Consider the following 19338-nt stretch of genomic DNA (forward strand, 5'->3'; position numbering starts at 1 on the left):
AGTACCAAACTACTCCCACTTTAAAGCAAGCAATAGGTAAAAGGATGACTTCAACATTTATATGGACAGGAATCTGGATAGATCCCCCCTGCTCAGGATAATATGTAACCTTTCCTGAAGAAGCTCTTTTCCCCATCCCTTTACAGTGCTGTTTCAAAACAAAGTTTTTGCTAAATTGCTGTAACTACTGAGAAACAGGAGGAAAGTTATCTTTCTTTTTATGAATGGATAAGAAACAAAGGGAACTGGGGAGATAAAAGGTGTACTATATCCATGAACGTTCCATATCCACATTGACTGGTTCAAGTCTGCAATAATAATATAGAGGCTATAAAGAGTTATTCTAAAGTGAATCTCCGAGACACTCAGACTTAGCCATGACCAGAATGGACTAAGTATATGCTGCTTTATTTAAGTTTGTCAGGTTTGGGAGATCTAAGGTTATATTTATGACCTGCGGTGTTTCTCTGATCTGCAGTCACCACACCTATTCAGTGCTTGCCAGAACGAGGTGGCCACTGCTTCACCTTCAACCCAGTACAGCTGAACCCACATTCTCATCCCAAATGTCATGCACAGTCCAAGGCGCATCTCCAGCTGTGTGCAGCAGTGGATCTCTGACAAGCAGTTAAACGAGTAAGCAGTTAAATTTATTTATAAAATCATGTTGGCAGCAGGCATGGCTTCCCCAGATACCAGATGGAGATGCACTTGCACAAAAGAGAACTATACAAATCAAAACTCCTGAGGTCACTCCCATCCCAAAAACCAGACTAAATCTTCCCACCCAGACAGTGTCTGTGTAGACCTCAGCACCTTCTCAGGAAGTCAGATTCTGCACAAAATAGTTTCTCTGGATTAATGCCTGTTAATCTGATGTAACAATTCTTTGAACAATTCTCAGTATATTGTTTCTTTCTTGACATTTTCACCCCGCAGCTATTTCAAAATGGGCAACCACATGATTCTCAGGCCTCATTTTGCCAGGACTGTTTCTCCTTTATGTGTCAATCACTTCCACTTCTCACTTAAGGACTCATTTTAGGTAGTCAGTACTAATTCTTGGAAGTCATATGACTTCAATGCAGTTTCCGTAGAGTTATATATTTGTGCCCTTTGATTTGTACTGTGGCTGTTATTTCACATTTCAGATAACAAGCTTGCCAGTCATTGGCATGGATTCCATTACCCACTTCATATGGAAGCCAAATTTTCCTCCCTAAGTGCTAAAGATTTGAAAACACTTGAGCTGCACAGCAGTCACAAAGTTTCAGCAAATTTCTTAAGCTAGTTTTGTCACACTTCTACCTCTCACCTAGAAAAGAGTTTTGGGTGCAATTACTCAAAAATCCTGCATCTGCCCCACTGTGTGCCCACATTAACAGCCTACCTCCACATGATGTGCTGAGATGTATTTTTGGTCAGCACAACATGCCACTGAGTGGCATCCTTCAGGAATGTGGCACAGGCAATGTAAAGCACAGTACCAGCCACAGGCACAGCATGGTCAGTGATGACAGAAACACAGGATGGCTCAAGACCAGAGTGGGAGCAGCAGCAGATATTACCTCATATCCTGTGATTGCTATCTGGTGCATGGAATCATTCACTGATTTGATGATATCAAGCACCGTGGCCAGGGCTTCTTCCAATTCAGCAGTACCTTCTGAATTCTTGCTGCACTTCAGCATTTCCTGATTAAAAAAAGATATGGGAACTACTTGAGAACTTCTTATACCAGAAGACACCATAAGACAATCCTCCCTGGAATTTGTGCTCCATAGACAAAGTAACAGAACTGTAGGAAAACAAAAGAGGAACAAAAAACCCCAAACACAACATTCACCAGGGTGGTCACAGAGGACACACATTTTGATTGTTTGAACATTTTCAAGCTTTAAGGGTTCATTTAAGATTAGACACATTCTAACACATTTATAACAAACTCCTTGCATATCATAGAATTACATTCAATGTGTGTTTTTCTTCACATCTGCTAGAAAAGAAACTCAATATAATTATTTCAGTTGTTAGAGAATTTCCCATTTTCCTTCACAATTAGTTCCACCAGGTACTTATTACCACTGTTAAAAATATAAATTAATTTCTAGTCTGAATTTGGCAGGTTTGACATTCAACATTATGAGTTTGGAAATATTTTAATCCAAAAGCTGAGGCACTTGTGTTCCTCTAAAACAGGGATGCAAAAAGGTAGTTCCTGCAAACCCCAAAGAGCAGTAGTCTCTCCTCAAGTGCTTGGGTAACTAGAAGGTAAAAGCAGGATGCATTCTTATAGTGCCTGCTGCACATTTTCTAGGATAAGGATGGATCTCTGTATAGTGAGCATGCTGCTTTTATCAGCATGAACATATTAGCTAAACTGAAACCAGAGAGTTGCAATAATTGTGACCCAAAATTCAAATCCAGCCTGCCCACCACTCAAGGCACACAGCCTCTTAAGCACTTGTTTGTTACCAGTTTTTCACTGGCTTCTATTTTAATACATTTTTAAATGCTCCTGAAGCCAGGGAAAGAGTGCACCATCTTCACAGATCTCATAAACCCTGACAAAGTACATGCCAGTGCCAATGTGTTGTTGCTAAGTTGAAACTGGTCTGACCAGCTTCAAACCCCAATGGCTGAGACCTGTTTTGCTTGAGAATTTTACTCCTTGATCTAATCTTGGGTTTATTTACAGTCATATTTCAAATTAAAAGTAAAATCTGGTTTACTCTTGCTTTTCTGGAGATCTTGACTTTTTTTTCCCCTTCTCACAGAAGGGTTTCAAGAAATAGAGTTCAAATTTATTTCTGGATTGTGTTGATGTAAATCTACTGGAATCAGTCAAGCTGCATCCTTGTCAATATCCCCTTCAATATTTGGATTCTATAGTTTTACATAAAGTCAATAAACAGTTCATAGAAATACTGCACAAGAATAGCCAGCCAGGTCCTCCCGTGGCTTATACTGGCACAAAGTGCCATGGTAGTTATTAGCAAGTTAAATGGCAGCCTAAAATCTTCATTGCAAATTTCAATGCTAAATTTCATGACAGTACACAACACTACATTAAGCCCAGAGGATTGAGAACAGCATGTAATTCACCTTCACGACCTTCCCATATGGAAAGTCAGTAAATATTACTTTTAAGCACTAAGGAGATGGACACAGAAATTTAAGCCACCACCTTAAAAAGAAGAAGAAAAAAATCATTGTTTTGAGTGTATATATTTCCTGTTGCCCAGTTCAGACCAGAATTTCAAGCATGGACCACTCATGGTTCCAGCTAAATCAAGAGGGAAGTTCACATATTCACCCTGTGGAAAAGCTACAGACAGCTTGTTCCTGTCTTTTAAAAAGAAGCAGCAAAAGGGAGTGGCTCCCTCTGAAAGGTTTGAGTCACAACCATGGGAAAATATCAGTTCAGAGAGCTGAAAAGGTTTTGTTAAACAGGGACAGATGTTAAAAACAGAATTTAAGGCACCAGTTCCTGTTTTCAAATTGTAAAATCATATACTGATCCAGCAAAGCCAAGCTCAATTTCTGTTTAAAGATAAATAAAACAATAAATATGACAATAAAATACTTACTATAAAAATATCTTACTTTATACAGAGAGAACTATACATATAATAGTATACTGCTATTATTTAGTATACAAGTACTGTTTACAGTACTACTGTAAACTGTGTACAGTAGTTTAAATACTACTGTATCTAAAATACAAGGCCCTGTACAAGACTGTTTTCTACCATTTTACAACTAAAAAATGCAAAGTATTTGCTGAAGAATTGAGTGAGGATTTATTTCCAGGTAGTCCTGACTGACATGCCATTCTAGAAGTAAAACAAGCTGTACATTGGAATTCTTTGCACTGTCATAGAGCACTTACCTTTAGGAGCAACTGGTACTTGGTGATTCTCTGAACTGGCTTTAAGAGATAAGCATCAAGTGAGAGCTTATGATCCAATTTACGCTGACATTCCTGTAGGAGACAACACAGAAGAAAAAATACAATTGTTTCTTGAAACACAAGCAAGACATCAAGATCATTATCATTTGACAATCTGAAGATTGTATGTCTGTGAATTAACTGAGAGAGAAATTTGTTCCATCTGCATAGGAATTTGCAAGTTACTTACACCACAGTGAAAATATATCTAAACAAGAGCCAATGCTTAGGTTTAACTTGGTGTTGAAATCTGGCCTTCCCTGCTGATGAGATTGCAATCAGCTGGGGTTTGCAAAGAAGCCAGCACTTGTTTGGTGTGGGTATAGCCTGCAGAGTCAGGTTCCTGTCCAGGAAATCTACCTCCTGCTCTACCTACCCAGTCTCCTGTAGAGAACCCCTTGACACACACTGAGCACCTGCCATCAGTATAAGAAGCATGCAGAAAAGTCTGTGTGTTACTCTAGTTTTTCTAAAAAATAGATACAGAAGGAAAATGAGTTTTGAGGATCTTCCACTGCTAGTCTGCAGTGAAATTGCACCTGAAAAAAGATGCTGTCTCCACACTGTCTCCAGAGAGCTTCAGACCTTGGTTTGTTCTGACAGTACTTTTCATATATTTGGAGGTCTTCCTTCTGCAAGAAAAGGAGAGTTTAGGTGAGGGAAGGAAAAAGAATCCAGAGAGCATCTTTCTTGAATCACACTTTTTGTTACCTTCCATCAAAAGACACATAGTAACTATTACATGGGAATAACTCTGTATGTAAAAACATACTGAAACCACCAAACTTGATTTTTACTTTACTTTACTTGATTTTTACATCATTAAGTTACTTAAGTAAGTACAAGTTAAGTACATCTCACTGAAAGTAAGATTTTTTTCCCCCTCACTCGTCTCACAAAGCAAGGAGACTGCAGACTGGAAGACACATAATCTAATTGCAAAACTGGTATCTTTTTCAGGGAGGTGAATTGATGGTTTGAAAAAGAAAAATCAAAAAGAAATATTAGAAGTATAAATTTTATTAACAATTTTATTAACAATACCAGCACAAAATGTAATTTTTACCAATTCTCACCATGTGGCTAAGGTTTACCTGTTCAACACACTTTGAAAATAACGTTGGCTCTCAATAGTAGAAGAATGAATTAAAAAGGAGGACGTTTGTCTTGTTGATGTCCCAGGCCAGGCAGGGGGATGTAATTAAACCCTGTCCTATCCAAATCAGAAATGCATGGATTCACTTTAACTCTATTTAGATTTGACTACACTCCTAGTGCTCTCAACTGAGTTCCATGGCAAAAATCTCACTGACTTCAGTGAAAACAGAGACAATTGCTACAAAAGCCCAGAGAGGAGTATTTTGAGCTCCATGGGCTGTGTGTGTGGATGCAGAGATGGGTGTTGCTGTACCAGGTGCCGGGTGGCCCTGGAGCCCAGCAGCCAAAAATAAAATCTCAGGAATTCCTGCATCTTGCCTCTGTGCTTCCAGCCCACCAGAGATTTCCTATTCTGCAGGGAAAGCATTTCCTTTAGTACAGTTACTAGAAGAAATCAGTGCTGCTACTGTCTTCCTCTACAGACCCATCCTGACATCACCCTGATGAATCAGCTGTGAAATCAGAGCTGTGTCACCTAACACCACACCGTGTTAAGGATTATGCAATACAAAAACCTCCTCTGTTGCAACTCTAATAGAGTATTAATGGTTGCTGTTTCAAAATAGGTGCAGAGTTTTCTTCACAAACACAGAATTGTTTGTACATGTTGCCCTAGAGGGAAGTTAGCAGGGGGTAAACCCCACACAACTAAAAATAGCAACAAAGCATAATCAAGCATTACAATCTCTTCCTGGCTCACAGAAATCTAACTGGACTGGGTTAGAAAGTCAAGAGCACTACTAGGAATAAGAAAAAAGAACGAATTTAAACTTAAAAGAAAAGGTACAATAACCAACAAATTACCAGTAATTTGCCATAGTGGAACCACCCTATGCCAATGCAATCTACTGCTGCCTAAATCAGTGACACCTGCTCAGGCAGATATTTACATCTTTAATTACAGCTTTAAGTTTTGCAATAGTGTTAGGAACAGAAAATTCCTGATTAAATTATTAGGCTCAGACTCTAAAATGCCAAGAATTAATTGATTGCCTAATTATTCAAATCCCAGTCTTAAATATTCCACACATCTCTATTTTCACATGCAAAGGTTCTGACTTCTTTCTGGCACTATTACACCATACTCCTTTCTCCTGAAACGCTTTTTTCTTTCCACACTGATTTGGACCCTGAGACTCTGTAAGCTTCAATGCACATGGCATATATGCACAGTTCCAATTATCTTTTTGACTGCTGATTTATGAATAATTTTTGCATCAAACTAGAATTTAGCCCTTTGAATCCAACTCACAGGTTGCTGGTCAGCTGCTGCTGTCCTTTCACAGGTAAATTCCTTTTCTGAATGCTTCTTTCTCCCTGAATGACCAAATGCCCCAACTGCTGGCTCCTATTAAATTATTCCCTTTCTTAAGGTTAGCAATATGAATAAGTGAACAGGAGTAATCCACAGTGAATCACTCCTGCCAGACACATCACCTGGCATGTTTTGGTAAGGAGTCTGACACACCTTTGGCTTCATCCTGGGCATTTCTGCCTTGGTATGGTCAGCTTTCCTTCTTTATAGCCCTTTGTACAGCAGATCAGCCCAAAGTGTCCCTCCTGTCGCTGATAAAGCACCAGAAGACCCATTCTGCAAGGTATTCAGGGCACATCCCTCCTGTCTTTGAAAGCTGTGTGATCTTTGACAATGCAGAGTTTTAAGTAAGGTCAAGCCTCTTGATGATGGCAAAATAGCTGCCATGTGGGCAAAGTTTAGTGACTCTCTTGTAATTTAGTTCATTTGAAGATCATGCCCTAAACGAGGTCAGGCTAAATGGGAGAGAGAACAAGAAAGGCATTTCTGGCTCATCTTTTATCAGATTCTGTTACCATGTTCCAGGAGAAAAGCCAGAGAGAGACTCCACAGCCTGTTTCTCCCATCACCTGAGATGAAGAGTTCACATTCATGGTGACAGCTGACCAGGGGCTTTGGTAGAGGTGGAAGAGTGTGGGGACACAGCAGAGGAATGACTGGCAGGGGACGGAGTGACTCTGGCACCAGAGTGTCTCACTGCAGCCCTCAGGATATTTTCAAGCAGCTCTGGAATCAGGGCTGAAAAGGCCCAGTGTGATCAGACAGGGTAAAACTCTTCAAAGTATGTATCTAAAAAAACTCTGTTTCTAATCAGAGGCCCACCCTGATGTTGTGGCAGGATGGTCACACCCATACAAAGGAGGAGAACCTGCAACAGTGTGAGTTTCCTCCCAGAACTCAGCACCCCTTAGAGCAGCAGCTGCTTCTGTTTCCCCATGTCATAGCAAGCATAGCCATAATTCTCGGGGCAGCCAGAAGCCACTGCTCAGCAGGAAGGCATAAAAAGCTGCCAAATCATGGGGAACACAAACACACAACCAGACTTTTGTTTGTGCCTCCTCAAGGCAGTCCAACAGAAACAACACATTTCTGGACTTTATGTGGCTTCTTCTAAAAACAGAACATAAGGGCAAATTCTCAAATCAAAGGTGCTACTGTGTGAGCAGAGACATCTCAAGAGAGAAGCTTGTGCTTTCTTAGTGTGAAATTTGAAATAGGGAGAAATCAAATGCATGATTTAACCTCTTATTTGATAGATTTAGTGTGGTTTGACCAGGCCACAGAAACTAATGAGTGAAGGTGACAGACGGACTGGTTTTCTTTCACTTCATACCTGAGCCCCAGCTTTAGTGCTGTTTTGATATTGGTCAAATAGTGAGGTGAATTGGGCTCAATAGCTGTTTTTACAGAGAGAGACATAAGCTACAATATTTAAATATGGAATTTGAACCTTCTGCAGAATCATAGGAAGAATTCTATACCAAGAATTTTTCTTTAGCTGCATTCTTTAGGGGTATATGCAACACATGGACTATTTTACATATCTTGGGTTTCATAGGTCTGCATTCTTTAAAAACTGCTTATCCTCTTTTGCATAATGATTTCACCACAATATTTTCCTGCCCAGCATTTGAATCTTAGGATAACAACATATTCCTTAGCAGTGTCATTTACTCAAGTTCTAAATGCATCGCTGTTAAACAGAAAATAATCCAATGGACATATAATCACATTTACATTTGTATGATTCTCTCCAGCCTGACCTGTTTGTAAATTGGAAGCATACCCTTTGCAAGCATCACATGCTCACAATTCCCATTAAATCTTAGTAATGTGGCAGTGCTCAGCACCTCTGACTGGTTCTTCCAAATCTGTCTGTATTTAATGTGTGCCCTGGAAAAGCAGAAATTGCTCCATGCAGGATACAGCAGGAGGTACCTTTGACTACAGTGGGCAGATTTTCTCATTTCTCATGCCACTTCCATTTCCTGTGCAAAACACAGAGTCTTATTCACGCAGTTTTGTCAGACTCGGAAAGCAGCAGCGAACCACCAAAACAGATTTTTTTCTCAGTAGTAGGGCCCCTGAACGAGTGCTGTATAAACAAGCACCTTTGGTTGTGTTGCAGGAAAGAACTAATGGCCAGGCTGACTGGGGGTGGTGGTGGAGGAGGGACATCAGTGAGAGCTCTCAGAGAGAGCTGCAGCATTTGGGCACTGAGAGTCACTTCCCAGCAGAGGGGAGAATCCCACTTGTTGAATCTCATGAAGAAGTAAAGAAATGAACCTCACAGAGTCTTATGGAGCTGCTGGGGTCAGCAAGGACAGCAGCAGACTCTGCTGGGCCACTTCTAGGGGAGCAAGTGTCCTGAATGGTGCAAAGAGAGATAAGATAAAGCAGGAACAGGATGTATTGTCTGCACTCAGGGCAACCTGCTGCAATACCAATACTGCTCTCTGCTTATTTACTGCACAGTGGTGTCTGGGTTACATCAGGCTCCTGCTATAGATGTGTCTGATATGAAAAGCATGTTAAATATTTGAATCACTGCTATTTGTTGGGGTTTTCTTTTAATGGGACTTAAAATACTTGTAAAACACTGGTAACAAATATCTTCCTGTCAGTAAACCAGGTAAAGGGTCAGATACCAGAATACATGCTTAGTAACTGTGGCTTAATTTGGGAATATTTGCTTAGAGGAGTTTCCCTCATTCACAAAAGCAAATGGAGTGAAAGGATAGGAGTAAATCTGTAAGTACTGTAGGATAAGACCATAGATATTCATTGAAATCTACAAAAGGATATACTTACTCTTTTTAAAAAGCATCGAGCAAGAAGCTCAGGGTTTTCAATGCAATTTTCTATCTCCTTAAGGAAAATCCTGAGAGGGAGAAAAAAAGAGCAAAGAGTAATGCAAAATCCCACTCACATCGTGTGCCAGCTTCTGTGTAAATCCAACCTAAAGCCTTCATTTTTGTACTATGAGGATTCAATGAGCAAGGTAACAATTCTGACACACAAAGAAATACCTATTTTAGAAAAATGGGATATTGCTGTCAGCTGATTCCCTGAATCACAAAAGTTACCATGTTTTCTCTGCTCACAAACATCTGCTACATCTGATTCCTCTGGCTGTTGAAATTTGTTTCCAATATGTAGCCCAAATACCTGCTTCCCATTTGGGCATGAGGATTTTTCAGAACAGCTAGAAAAGACAGGAACGCTCTGTCAGATGTAGTTGCTCAATCAGCAAGCAGTGAAAATATGGGATGTAGTCCAAAGGCTTCAGCAGTGACAGTCAATGCACTAAGCCTTTAGGGAAAGAAACTGGGCTAGCAAAAGGAGATGAATATCTTTCTTCAAATGGAAGACACAATCTTTCAATATATATAAACTGGAAAATAATTTTTCTACTATGCATTAACTACTCTGGCATAATATTAAGACTTGCAAAAGAGATTTTTAAAATTTATTTTGTTCAATTGTTTGCTACATCTTACAGGCAATTATTTTTCAAAGAATTCCTAAATTCTCAAATTGGTTACAGCCAGTTTTACTTAAGCAAGGCTAGGAAAAGCAGGAAATTTACAGAAGTTGCCCAAAGCTTTGTGTTTTGAAAGCTGATTGAAAAAGAGTTCATCTGCTTAATAACTGGTATTCTGTAGTTATGGGCTCTGGATTTCCTTGTCCACAGTATGGACAAAGCTTCTGGAAAGGTTTATGATCTTACATGAAGGATAAAAGTGTCATCAAATATATAACCTCTTCTGATCTGACAACAGAAATATAGGGCAACTAAGCTGAACGCTAAGAAAACTTCCTCACAGAGGTGTCTTGCCAGGCAAAAAATATCAAGATTTAGCTGTGTGACATCTACCAGTGTTCAAAAGAGGTGGTAAAATACTGACTACAAGGGACATTCAGAATGGATCCTGCCAGGGGAAATCACTAGTAAATGCACAAAGGGTACAATATTTCACAAAACAAGATGAAATAGATGATGTCAGAGGTGTTCTCTCCACATGGGTTCTACAGGACACACACTGAGTCAGAGTGAGGATGACTTTTCCTGCCAGTGTACACGTGAGCATGACAAAGCACCCGACAGAAAAGGACTGGACATGATGGTGGCACCCGAGGACACAGGACAACCACCACAGTTCCCACGTGCCTGTTGTGGAAATCGTAGATTTCTGGCAGGTTCCCAAAAAGAATTTCCTTCTTGTTCTGAAGTGCAGATGGAATCAGATGTACTAAATTGGGATTGTCCATTTCTGAAGCATACCCCTGCAGAGAAGAGTGGAAAATAAAACCAGCCTGTTTTTACCAGGGAAGATGTACTGTGTTTGAGACACTGGAAAGCCCCCAAGTCCACTTGCTTTTGTTCTCCACAGAGCATACAAAGGCTTTTACCCAGCAACTGTGCAAACACATTTTTAACCACAAATGGACAGATTATGGGGTTAATAAAAATAGATGAAATGATGTGTCTAGGCTTCAAAAGCCATTTTGGTCATGTAGGGATGGAGACTGCTAAGATTGACAGACACATATCTTTCTGCCACACTGCTTCATTGCACAAGAGTTAGTTTGGATTTATTTGTTGAATTGTGGTATTTGGCTTGACTATTTTTTTGTTTCTCATAGAAACTGGATTGTGTTTCTTCAATAAAAACTTTGAGAGAACATTCTGATTTTAAACTCAAGAGTAATATATCAATTATGAGAGCTACCAGCTCCCACAGATCAAATGCAATAAAGGAGCAACCACATGTCAAGTCCCACCCAAACATAAACATGATTGATCCCTACTCAGCTCCTGTCCTCTCACCAATTAGGGACCTCAGAATCCCCACACAGAGTATGCTGGTATCCTGTGAGTCTCAAAAGCTCAAGGATTATTTTTGCACCATGAGCTGCTCTTTTCTATATTCAAGCACTGCATGGGACAATAAAGAGGAGCAGGAGGAGTGCCTTCCCTTTCTTCATTCATTTTCCAAACCTACATTCACAGAATTTAGTGTCTGGCCCCATGGAAATCAAGGGTGCTGCTTCTGAGACCTATTGGTAATATTTTGAAAAGACACATTATTAACTATTTCTCTGTCCATAACTTTCAGAACCATGCAACTTCTCACTCTGTGGGCTCAAGTCAGAGAAGGTGCCTTTTCCTTTAAGCTTTATGCTTTCCTGAAGAAAGCTGTTCAAAATGTCCTTCCTATTCTCCACCTCCAAGGCTGAGTTATCTTGCTAACAGTCTGTGTCTTATAAACAGGAGGTGGGAGTGCTCAGCCAGTGAAGGATGTGCACCTGCAGTGATGGCTTAGAGGTTAAGCATCAGAAGTAATTTCAGCAGAGTTTCTTACCTCTATTATACTTTGAAGTTCTTCTACATAAACCCGTTCTGTTTCTATCAGCTCATTGATTATGTGGCTAAAAGACAAGACAGGTAGAGAGTTACAGTGTTAACCAAGCACATGTGAAAGAAAAAAAAATTATTCCTTGCATATTCCTGTTTATGCCTTTGACTACACACAAAAACCCTCTGAAGGTCATTTCACTGTACTTCAATATTGTGTCTTGTTGATAAAAGACCTAAATACATCTTGGAATGTAATGTTTTTCAGCTCATTTTAAATTTCATTTTGGTTTTTTCTGTCATTTTCATACCTGCAGATTAAAAAAAAAATTCTAAGAGGGAAAAAGAAAAATTTTTTCTTCTAAGAATATCTAATAAAACTAACAATACTCAATAAAATGAAACTATACTTCAAAGCTATGCTAATGTTTCTGTTTTGCTTCTTTTATAAAATAAGCAAAACCAGTGACTAGATATCCCTTCTTTAATACATTGCAAAAAAAAAGCAACTGGATGATGCCAGAAGTCTGAAAACATGAAATTAGATTAAATATTTATACTACATTTTGGACTTTTCATTTCTAACATTAGTTTAATGCTTCTAGGTAACTTGAAGACATAGATCTTGAAGACACCTGACATTTCACAGAAACATGAATTTAACCAATTCACTTTTGGACAAATAACCAATTTTAGGATGTCCTTTTTGAGATAAAAAAAAACAACTGCACTTCTGATAAAGCCTCATTTGAATTGTTTGGCCAAGCATTTGAAAATAAAATAGTCACATTTCAGCTTGCAGCTCAAAATGTAATAGCACTGACTAACACATTACTAGGCTACTAAAATAGATTCATTGGTTTCCTTTGGATTTCCCCAGTCTTTTTGCAAGGAAATGTGGTTTTGTAGGCTCAGTGGGTACCACTTATTCAGGTCTCATAGGCTATTACTCCTTTATGGACCACTGCTTGAGAAACGTTATAAATACTGAGAAAACTAGACCTTACCTTCAACTGATGTTTCACATCTTTGTTATAAAATTGCTGGGATTTCATAGGTATCTTCACATAATGCCTTAAATTTCATTGTCTGCCCCAAGGCTGGGCAATGGGTGAGGGCTGTACCAGTGCTCCTGGCCACACTCAGGTCCTGTTAGCCACTCTTGCACTGGCTGTGGGCTCCAGGGGACTCTCTCTGCTCCCCCTGAGGTGTCCCCAGTATAGGAGACCCCTGTGTGCACTGCACTAGAATGTTCCACTGCTCATTGTGCCAGGAGCTCCTCTGTGACTGTCATGGGGCAGCGAGGGGAACTCAGCACACAGCTGCTGCAAGGATCACGTTTAATGAAAATATGATGCAGCAATTGACAGGATTATTGTCACAGGCAGCTCTTCCAAATGCCTTTTCTCCTTTGACATGCATGACCAGGTTAGAAGTCATTTATACTGTAACTGGGATGTGTGAGGTAAAGGGGAAGGGGAGAATTTCCACACTCCATTGTTCATTTATTTCAGAGACGTTTTACAAGAATTTGAGGTTTTTATGGCAGCAGTCCAAAAACAACAAAACTCTGAGTTGGCTGAAGTTTATGGGCAGTTCTGACAAGGGTAGCTCCTCACCAGGATCATTCCCAAGCAAACAGACCATCTCAGCAGGGATGGCAAAGGATTAAGCATCTCACTTAAAGATCAGAATCTAAGAAATCCCTAAGGTCCCATCTGTAGGCACCCTTGCTGCTAGTAAAATTTCATTTCACTCAAGTATACTTGTTCCTTCCCCAATGAAACAAAGAGATTCACCAAACCACAAGAGTTAGCCAAAGGTAAAACATTCTGTTTGCAGTAGTACCTGACTCAGTGGCTTTCCTGACATGGAAACAGTGATGTGAAACACTGCTCAGCAGGTCAGGACCAGCTTTCCCTCTATGGAGGGAGTTAAATGTGTCCTAGCAGAGGGAGCTCAGCCACCACTGACCTGGCTGAGATCTCACTCATCACAGACTCACTGATAGCATGTTGTCAGAGGCTCCTCCAGCAGAGGAAACTTGTTGGTATGGAACAAAATTAAAATTCATGAACTAGCTCACATTTCATTGAATGACTGATCTGGGTTTCTAACGAAACGTTGTGGCCTTGGCTATACTAAGACCACAACTCCCACCAGTGGGATTTTACAGAGGTGTCATTTGGGCACGTTTTTTGTCACTTCAGCAGCTATGACATCCTGTGGCCCTGCAGCCCTCCTAAGATCTCATGCACTGACCCAGTTTCCACCACTCCCAGCTTGGAGAAGCCCAGCAGTACCAGTGCAATAAGGATGGTAAGAAAGGAGAAAGTAATAAGAAAATTATTCTACTCTGTCAATAGTGCTGTCTCTAACATCTGGCAAGCTAGTCATGCTAAGCTGCAGTGAAGAAAAGAATTTATTTCAGAAAGGAAGCTCTTCAGCTAAGGTAAGAATGTAGGAGGTGAAATGGACAACAAAACACTGGGAAAAGACTTGTCTTCAGCCAAGGCTGTAAGTGAAACCTTGAAACTGAAGTAAACTCTGGTGTTAATTAGCACCCTTGACTTCTAGAGGTGCACTTCTCTATCAGCCCCTGCCTGGGCTGGTATTCAGATCAAAGGTAGCTATTTATATTATTATTTGGACTGTGCAGATAGCAATTAGCAGCGTTGTTGCTATAACTATAAATTTATCCTGCACTGTATTATTTTGTTGCAACAAAACTTTGTCAATAGGTATTTATCTGAGCTGGCTTCTGGTAACAGAGAGCACACTTCTAGGAAGGTCCTCACCACAGTGACCATAAAGCAGACACACATCAGATCCTCTCATCTCAGTGTCTTCCTCCTTCCTTCTTCTTTAATAACAGAAGGAAAAAGAAACATAAATGAATGGGTGACCAAGCTCCCCAGGGGTGTCAGGCCATTCTGCAAGTCCTTATCACCATAACTTTGGTGGGAGCAGTGTCAGATGGTTTCTCTGCTGTGATATGTGCTGCCTTAAAAAACCCTATTGAATATAATGAAACACTAAGCAGGAATATTATCTAGAGATTACCACAACCTATATTAATATCCCCTCTGGCTAAATCACAATGGCTTTGTGCTCACACAGTTACTATTTGTGCATCCTGCTCAGATGGCAACATAAACTAATGCAGGATTTTTGTTTCCATAGCTGCGTTTCTCTAACAAACCCATTGGCTCACCTCCATTCACAGACCCTGTTTCTATGCCAGGATTTGCTATCACAGGTGCCTATCCTGAGAAGGAGTCTTTTCCCAGAAGAGGAATTGAAGCCATCACTTAGAATTAAACAAGAGAGCTTTTCTGAAAAGAACCCCCACCATAAATCATATCTGGTGCTCCAAAATTATTGTGCTGCAGAAAACCTGACTGCATGACAGATGTGGAACCAGCAGAAGTGGCACTTGTGCATGAGTTCTCCATATCTGTCTTGCAAAAACACATGGTGCTTAGTAGATGAAACATGACTAATTTCAACAGCCAGAACAGCGGAAAATGGGTATGCAACAGCAAAATACTTAATTTAATAAATTAATAAAATCCCACTTTTATAAATATATGTAATATAGAGATCTACTTAAATTGAAAATAGGGGCTCTTTTAATAAGCAAGGCTTCAAACACAATAGAAAGACCAAAAGAACCTGTGTGCAGTGTAATGAAAACATAAACAGAGAATAAATATCAACATTGGATAGACTTGGACGTAAGGGAAGTGTGAGTGAAGAATATACTGGCTTGCAAAAGATGAGCATGGTGGTAAAAACCTCCTTGGTCCTGCACTTTGGCTAGTTCAAAGTGTTGTGAGATTTCTATTTCTGAATGTAAATAAAATTTAGGAAAATTACATTTTTTTCTGATGGTATCTGTAGGTAGTAAATGATAAAAATCTCATTGTTCCAGTAGAAACAGAATCAGCAATAAATATTACATCCAGTTTTGAATTAGAAATCACTACAAGAAATTCTAGGACTGGTGTAATCGTAAAATCTCAAAATTATCTTGGTGCTATGGAATGAAAAGAAATGACAGCATGTCAGTAGCTGAGTAGAAGAAACTTCCATTCCACCTACATAATTGCATTTAAGAGGATTTTTTGTTGTTGTTGTTTCTCACAGTGCTAAAAATGCCTTTTTCAGTTGAAAAGTATTCTCAACTGAGGTTGTGCAACAGCTCAAATGAAATTTGAGTAATGACTCAGTTGCTGTACTTTACCTCCTAAAGTGGAATAAAAGATCATTTGGGACGTAAGAACATTTATTTCAACAGAACTTTGTATTTGTTAGTTCATACAGAAAACAGTTCTGATTTCTCTGCCATGTACTCTTTTTTCTTTTTTCCAGTGAGAGCAATGTCTCGAAAGACCAATTGTTCTTAAAGTACATTTCATGGCTGCAAACAAGCCCCAACTACCTAACTTTGAGAAGCATAAAGGACTTAGGTAGTACACTCCTCCTCATCTCAAAATTAGTGCCCTTTACTGAAGATATTGTAATTGCCTGCTGCAATGTCAAATGGATTTGCTCCAGCTATTATGGAAGTTCTTCTGAGCAGAAGGACTACATCTTTGTAAGAAATATATTTCACCACCAAAGTCACTATTTAGAATATTTTGCTTCTTCTGAAATGATCTGAACTCTTCACATAAAAGGAATTGTCCCACATTCATTGTTCCCAAAACAAATGACCTTGGGGAAATATTTTTATATATCTTAATTAGTTGACCTACATTATAGGAACCAGAGCATAGTTGTTAATGGAGAGGCAAATTAACTAAATCACCTACAGAAAGGAATAATATGAATAGAGGACTAAAAGTCAGGCAGGAGTTGTTTCTCATCTCAACTGTGCATGTACACTGAAAAGACGCATCTCTGTACCCAAATCTGCACTAGCTTCAGACAATGTGGATGCTGCAGACAGGTCCTTACTGTGGAAAAAAATAACAGCCCATGTAGCTGTGTACATATTTGTCAACTACCCATATTTGTGAACTACCCATCAGGCCCACCCACCTCGTGATTTTGGTCTTAATCTTGCAGCTGCGCTGTTCCTGTTTGGTGATAAAGATATATTTAGCTCTGTGATATCTCAGCATTGAGTAATCAATTTGCTAAGAGCAGGTGAATAATTTATATATTAAAATAATGTAACTGCTAAGAGTTATTAGTGTTGGGTTGTATTTTATAATATTGTAGTAGGTTGGTAGTAGATTGAGATCCATAGAAGCTACTACACCATGTGCTTGTAAAATATCTGATGTAACTGAGACACTGCAGGTTAACAGGCTGCTCCCACACTGTGCAGAATTCCATGTAATTTCTTAGCACTCTTTGTTTGCTTGAGCTCATGAGTATTTGCATGCAGGCCACAGAATTAACTTAATTATTCAAATATTCTTCTTTAGAAATATTACCCAGCCAAAGAAAACCTGGTGATTTCCTAGGGCCAGGCAGATCTAGTACAGCAACAAAGCATGTTCATAAACGATTTAAAGTTAGGACAGACAAGGAAGGCATCATTCTTCACTAGAGTTGCTTAAGATGGTCCTGATCTGCTGAACTGAAGCCAGTATGGGTACTCAAGTTTACCAGCCAACAAAAGAAGCTCACTGCTTTTTAAAATGTTAAAATATAAATATATGTATATATGTATAAAAGTTATGTAAAGGTAATTAAAATACTTACACTGAGATTTACCCTCTTACTTGTTTCTAGCTAGTAATGACTAGAACATGCATTATTAGTATATATTAGTCACATATATCAGTGGCAGCTGATATTCAAAAGATAAGGCTTCTGAAATTAAGCACTTTAAATTTTGCATGCCCTACTCATGTGAGAAATTCATGGGGTTTTTGTGCCCTGGCAGTAATTTCTTCCTGGCTGCATTTTCATAAAAGTTGAAAATAGAGCAGGTAAAAAAATCTCTATATATTTAACAGTTTCTGACCTTTGCAAAAAAAAAAAAAAAAAATTAACAGTTTTTTTCTATTCCCAACCTGACTTTTAAGACAGCTACTACTTTCAGATTACATGCTGTATGCTTTTTCCGTTCCTTTGTAGACATGATACAACAATATCCAAATACCAGTTGACCTCATTGAGCAAGAAATCTGATAAGGGCTGACAATGCTGTGGATTTTCCCACCCACAGTGGTAAAGTGTGATACTTGAAAAAGGCCTTTTTTAATAACAGCAAAAGCTACAGTGGTAAAACCCCGAAACTTTCAGACAGACAAGACCAACAAAATAAAACCCAGAAGTAGGTTAAAAGAAACTTAACGGGTGCTATTTCTACTGAGAATTCATGTTGACTGTTAGAGCTCAGGCTCTACACAGAACTATTATTTACTTCATGCAAATGACAACACAAATTCTATCCTGAAGGGCCAACTTCTTCAGCAAGAGAAGAGCTTCAGAGGTTTTGATTCTCATGGCAGATTTGCCTTTGACAGCTTTGTTCTGCAAGACTTTGTAAGGCCATTTGGGTAGAATGAAGAATTAGTTCTATTAGTAAAATTAATAATAATTGATTTTACAGACAGGCCTGAGTTTATGTTGGAGAGGGCTGACCAGAGAAGATCGTGTTGCACTTGGAAGGGAGGGGATGGATTTGGTGAAGATGCCTCATCCTTTGAGGATCTGTATTTCAAGCAGTGAAACAGGCTGCCCAGGGAAGTGGTGGAGTCACCATCCCTGGAGCTATTTTAAAGACATGTAGATGTGGTACTTGGGGATGTGGTTTAGTGGTGGCCTTCACAGTGCTGGGGTAACAGTTGGACTTGATGATCTTAAAGGTCCTTTTTAACGGAAATGATTCTATAATTCTATGATTTCTGTCTGAGATGTGACCCTAAGGAAACTCCATCCTGCAAAATCTGCTTCTTCCTGTAATAGCACAAAGCATTGTGCCAGACTATCTATGTATGGTCCCCCAGCCCAAACTGTGATAGGATTTTAAATGGTGTTAAATGTCTCAAGAATCAGTATTTTTGGGGGCTTGGGGGAAATAAACCCAGGTGTCAGTTACGTGCCAAAGGCAATGGAACAGGGAGAAAAGATTCTGACGAGGTAAAATGGAGTTTACAGGAGTAACTGGAACACATATTATGCTTTAGTTAATCTCTTCTTGGCACATTTACATCAGTCAGTAAGTTGTGAACTGCCATGGCTGAGGACAAATATCCCTTTTTTGTATGTCACACTTCCTCAGCCACAGAAATCTAGGACAGAGGGGCAGGCAAGGATCCTGCCATCTGCAGCTATCACACTCCACCCAGCAGGGACTGGGAATCACAGCTCTCAGCAACATCCACATCCATTTACTAAGCTATACTTTGGCAACCCTGTCTGCCACACCTCTGAAATACTGCTTGCAGAATTTAATGACAAACTTAGAGAAAGAAGGAGAGACACTCTTGCAAAGATATTCCAAATTTAGAAAGCAGCTATAGAGAACTGTAGGATAGACTCCAGCTAGAGAATGTGTTCAGAGGGCCACTTTACAGAAAACTCTCACAG

The 19338-nt window shown here is 39.5% G+C and overlaps 1 protein-coding gene across 9 annotated transcripts in view; it reads right to left on the reverse strand.

Moving 5' to 3' along the window:
• The window catches only part of MCF2L2 (MCF.2 cell line derived transforming sequence-like 2), a 155583-nt gene that overhangs the window by 30468 nt on the left and 105777 nt on the right, over nt 1-19338 (reverse strand). For all 9 annotated transcript variants that reach the window (XM_085069129.1, XM_085069128.1, XM_085069127.1 and 6 more), the window contains 6 exons: nt 11792-11858; nt 10597-10712; nt 9237-9306; nt 4492-4584; nt 3893-3985; nt 1569-1694 (listed from right to left, as the gene is read on the reverse strand). In XM_085069129.1, the coding sequence (XP_084925255.1) occupies nt 1569-1694; nt 3893-3985; nt 4492-4584; nt 9237-9306; nt 10597-10712; nt 11792-11858 (565 nt within the window). The remainder of the gene's footprint in view (nt 1-1568; nt 1695-3892; nt 3986-4491; nt 4585-9236; nt 9307-10596; nt 10713-11791; nt 11859-19338) is intronic.

This window comes from Lichenostomus cassidix, chromosome 9, assembly GCF_008360975.1.
Source record: "Lichenostomus cassidix isolate B80296 chromosome 9, HeHo_3.0, whole genome shotgun sequence".
Lineage (NCBI taxonomy): Eukaryota > Metazoa > Chordata > Aves > Passeriformes > Meliphagidae > Lichenostomus > Lichenostomus cassidix.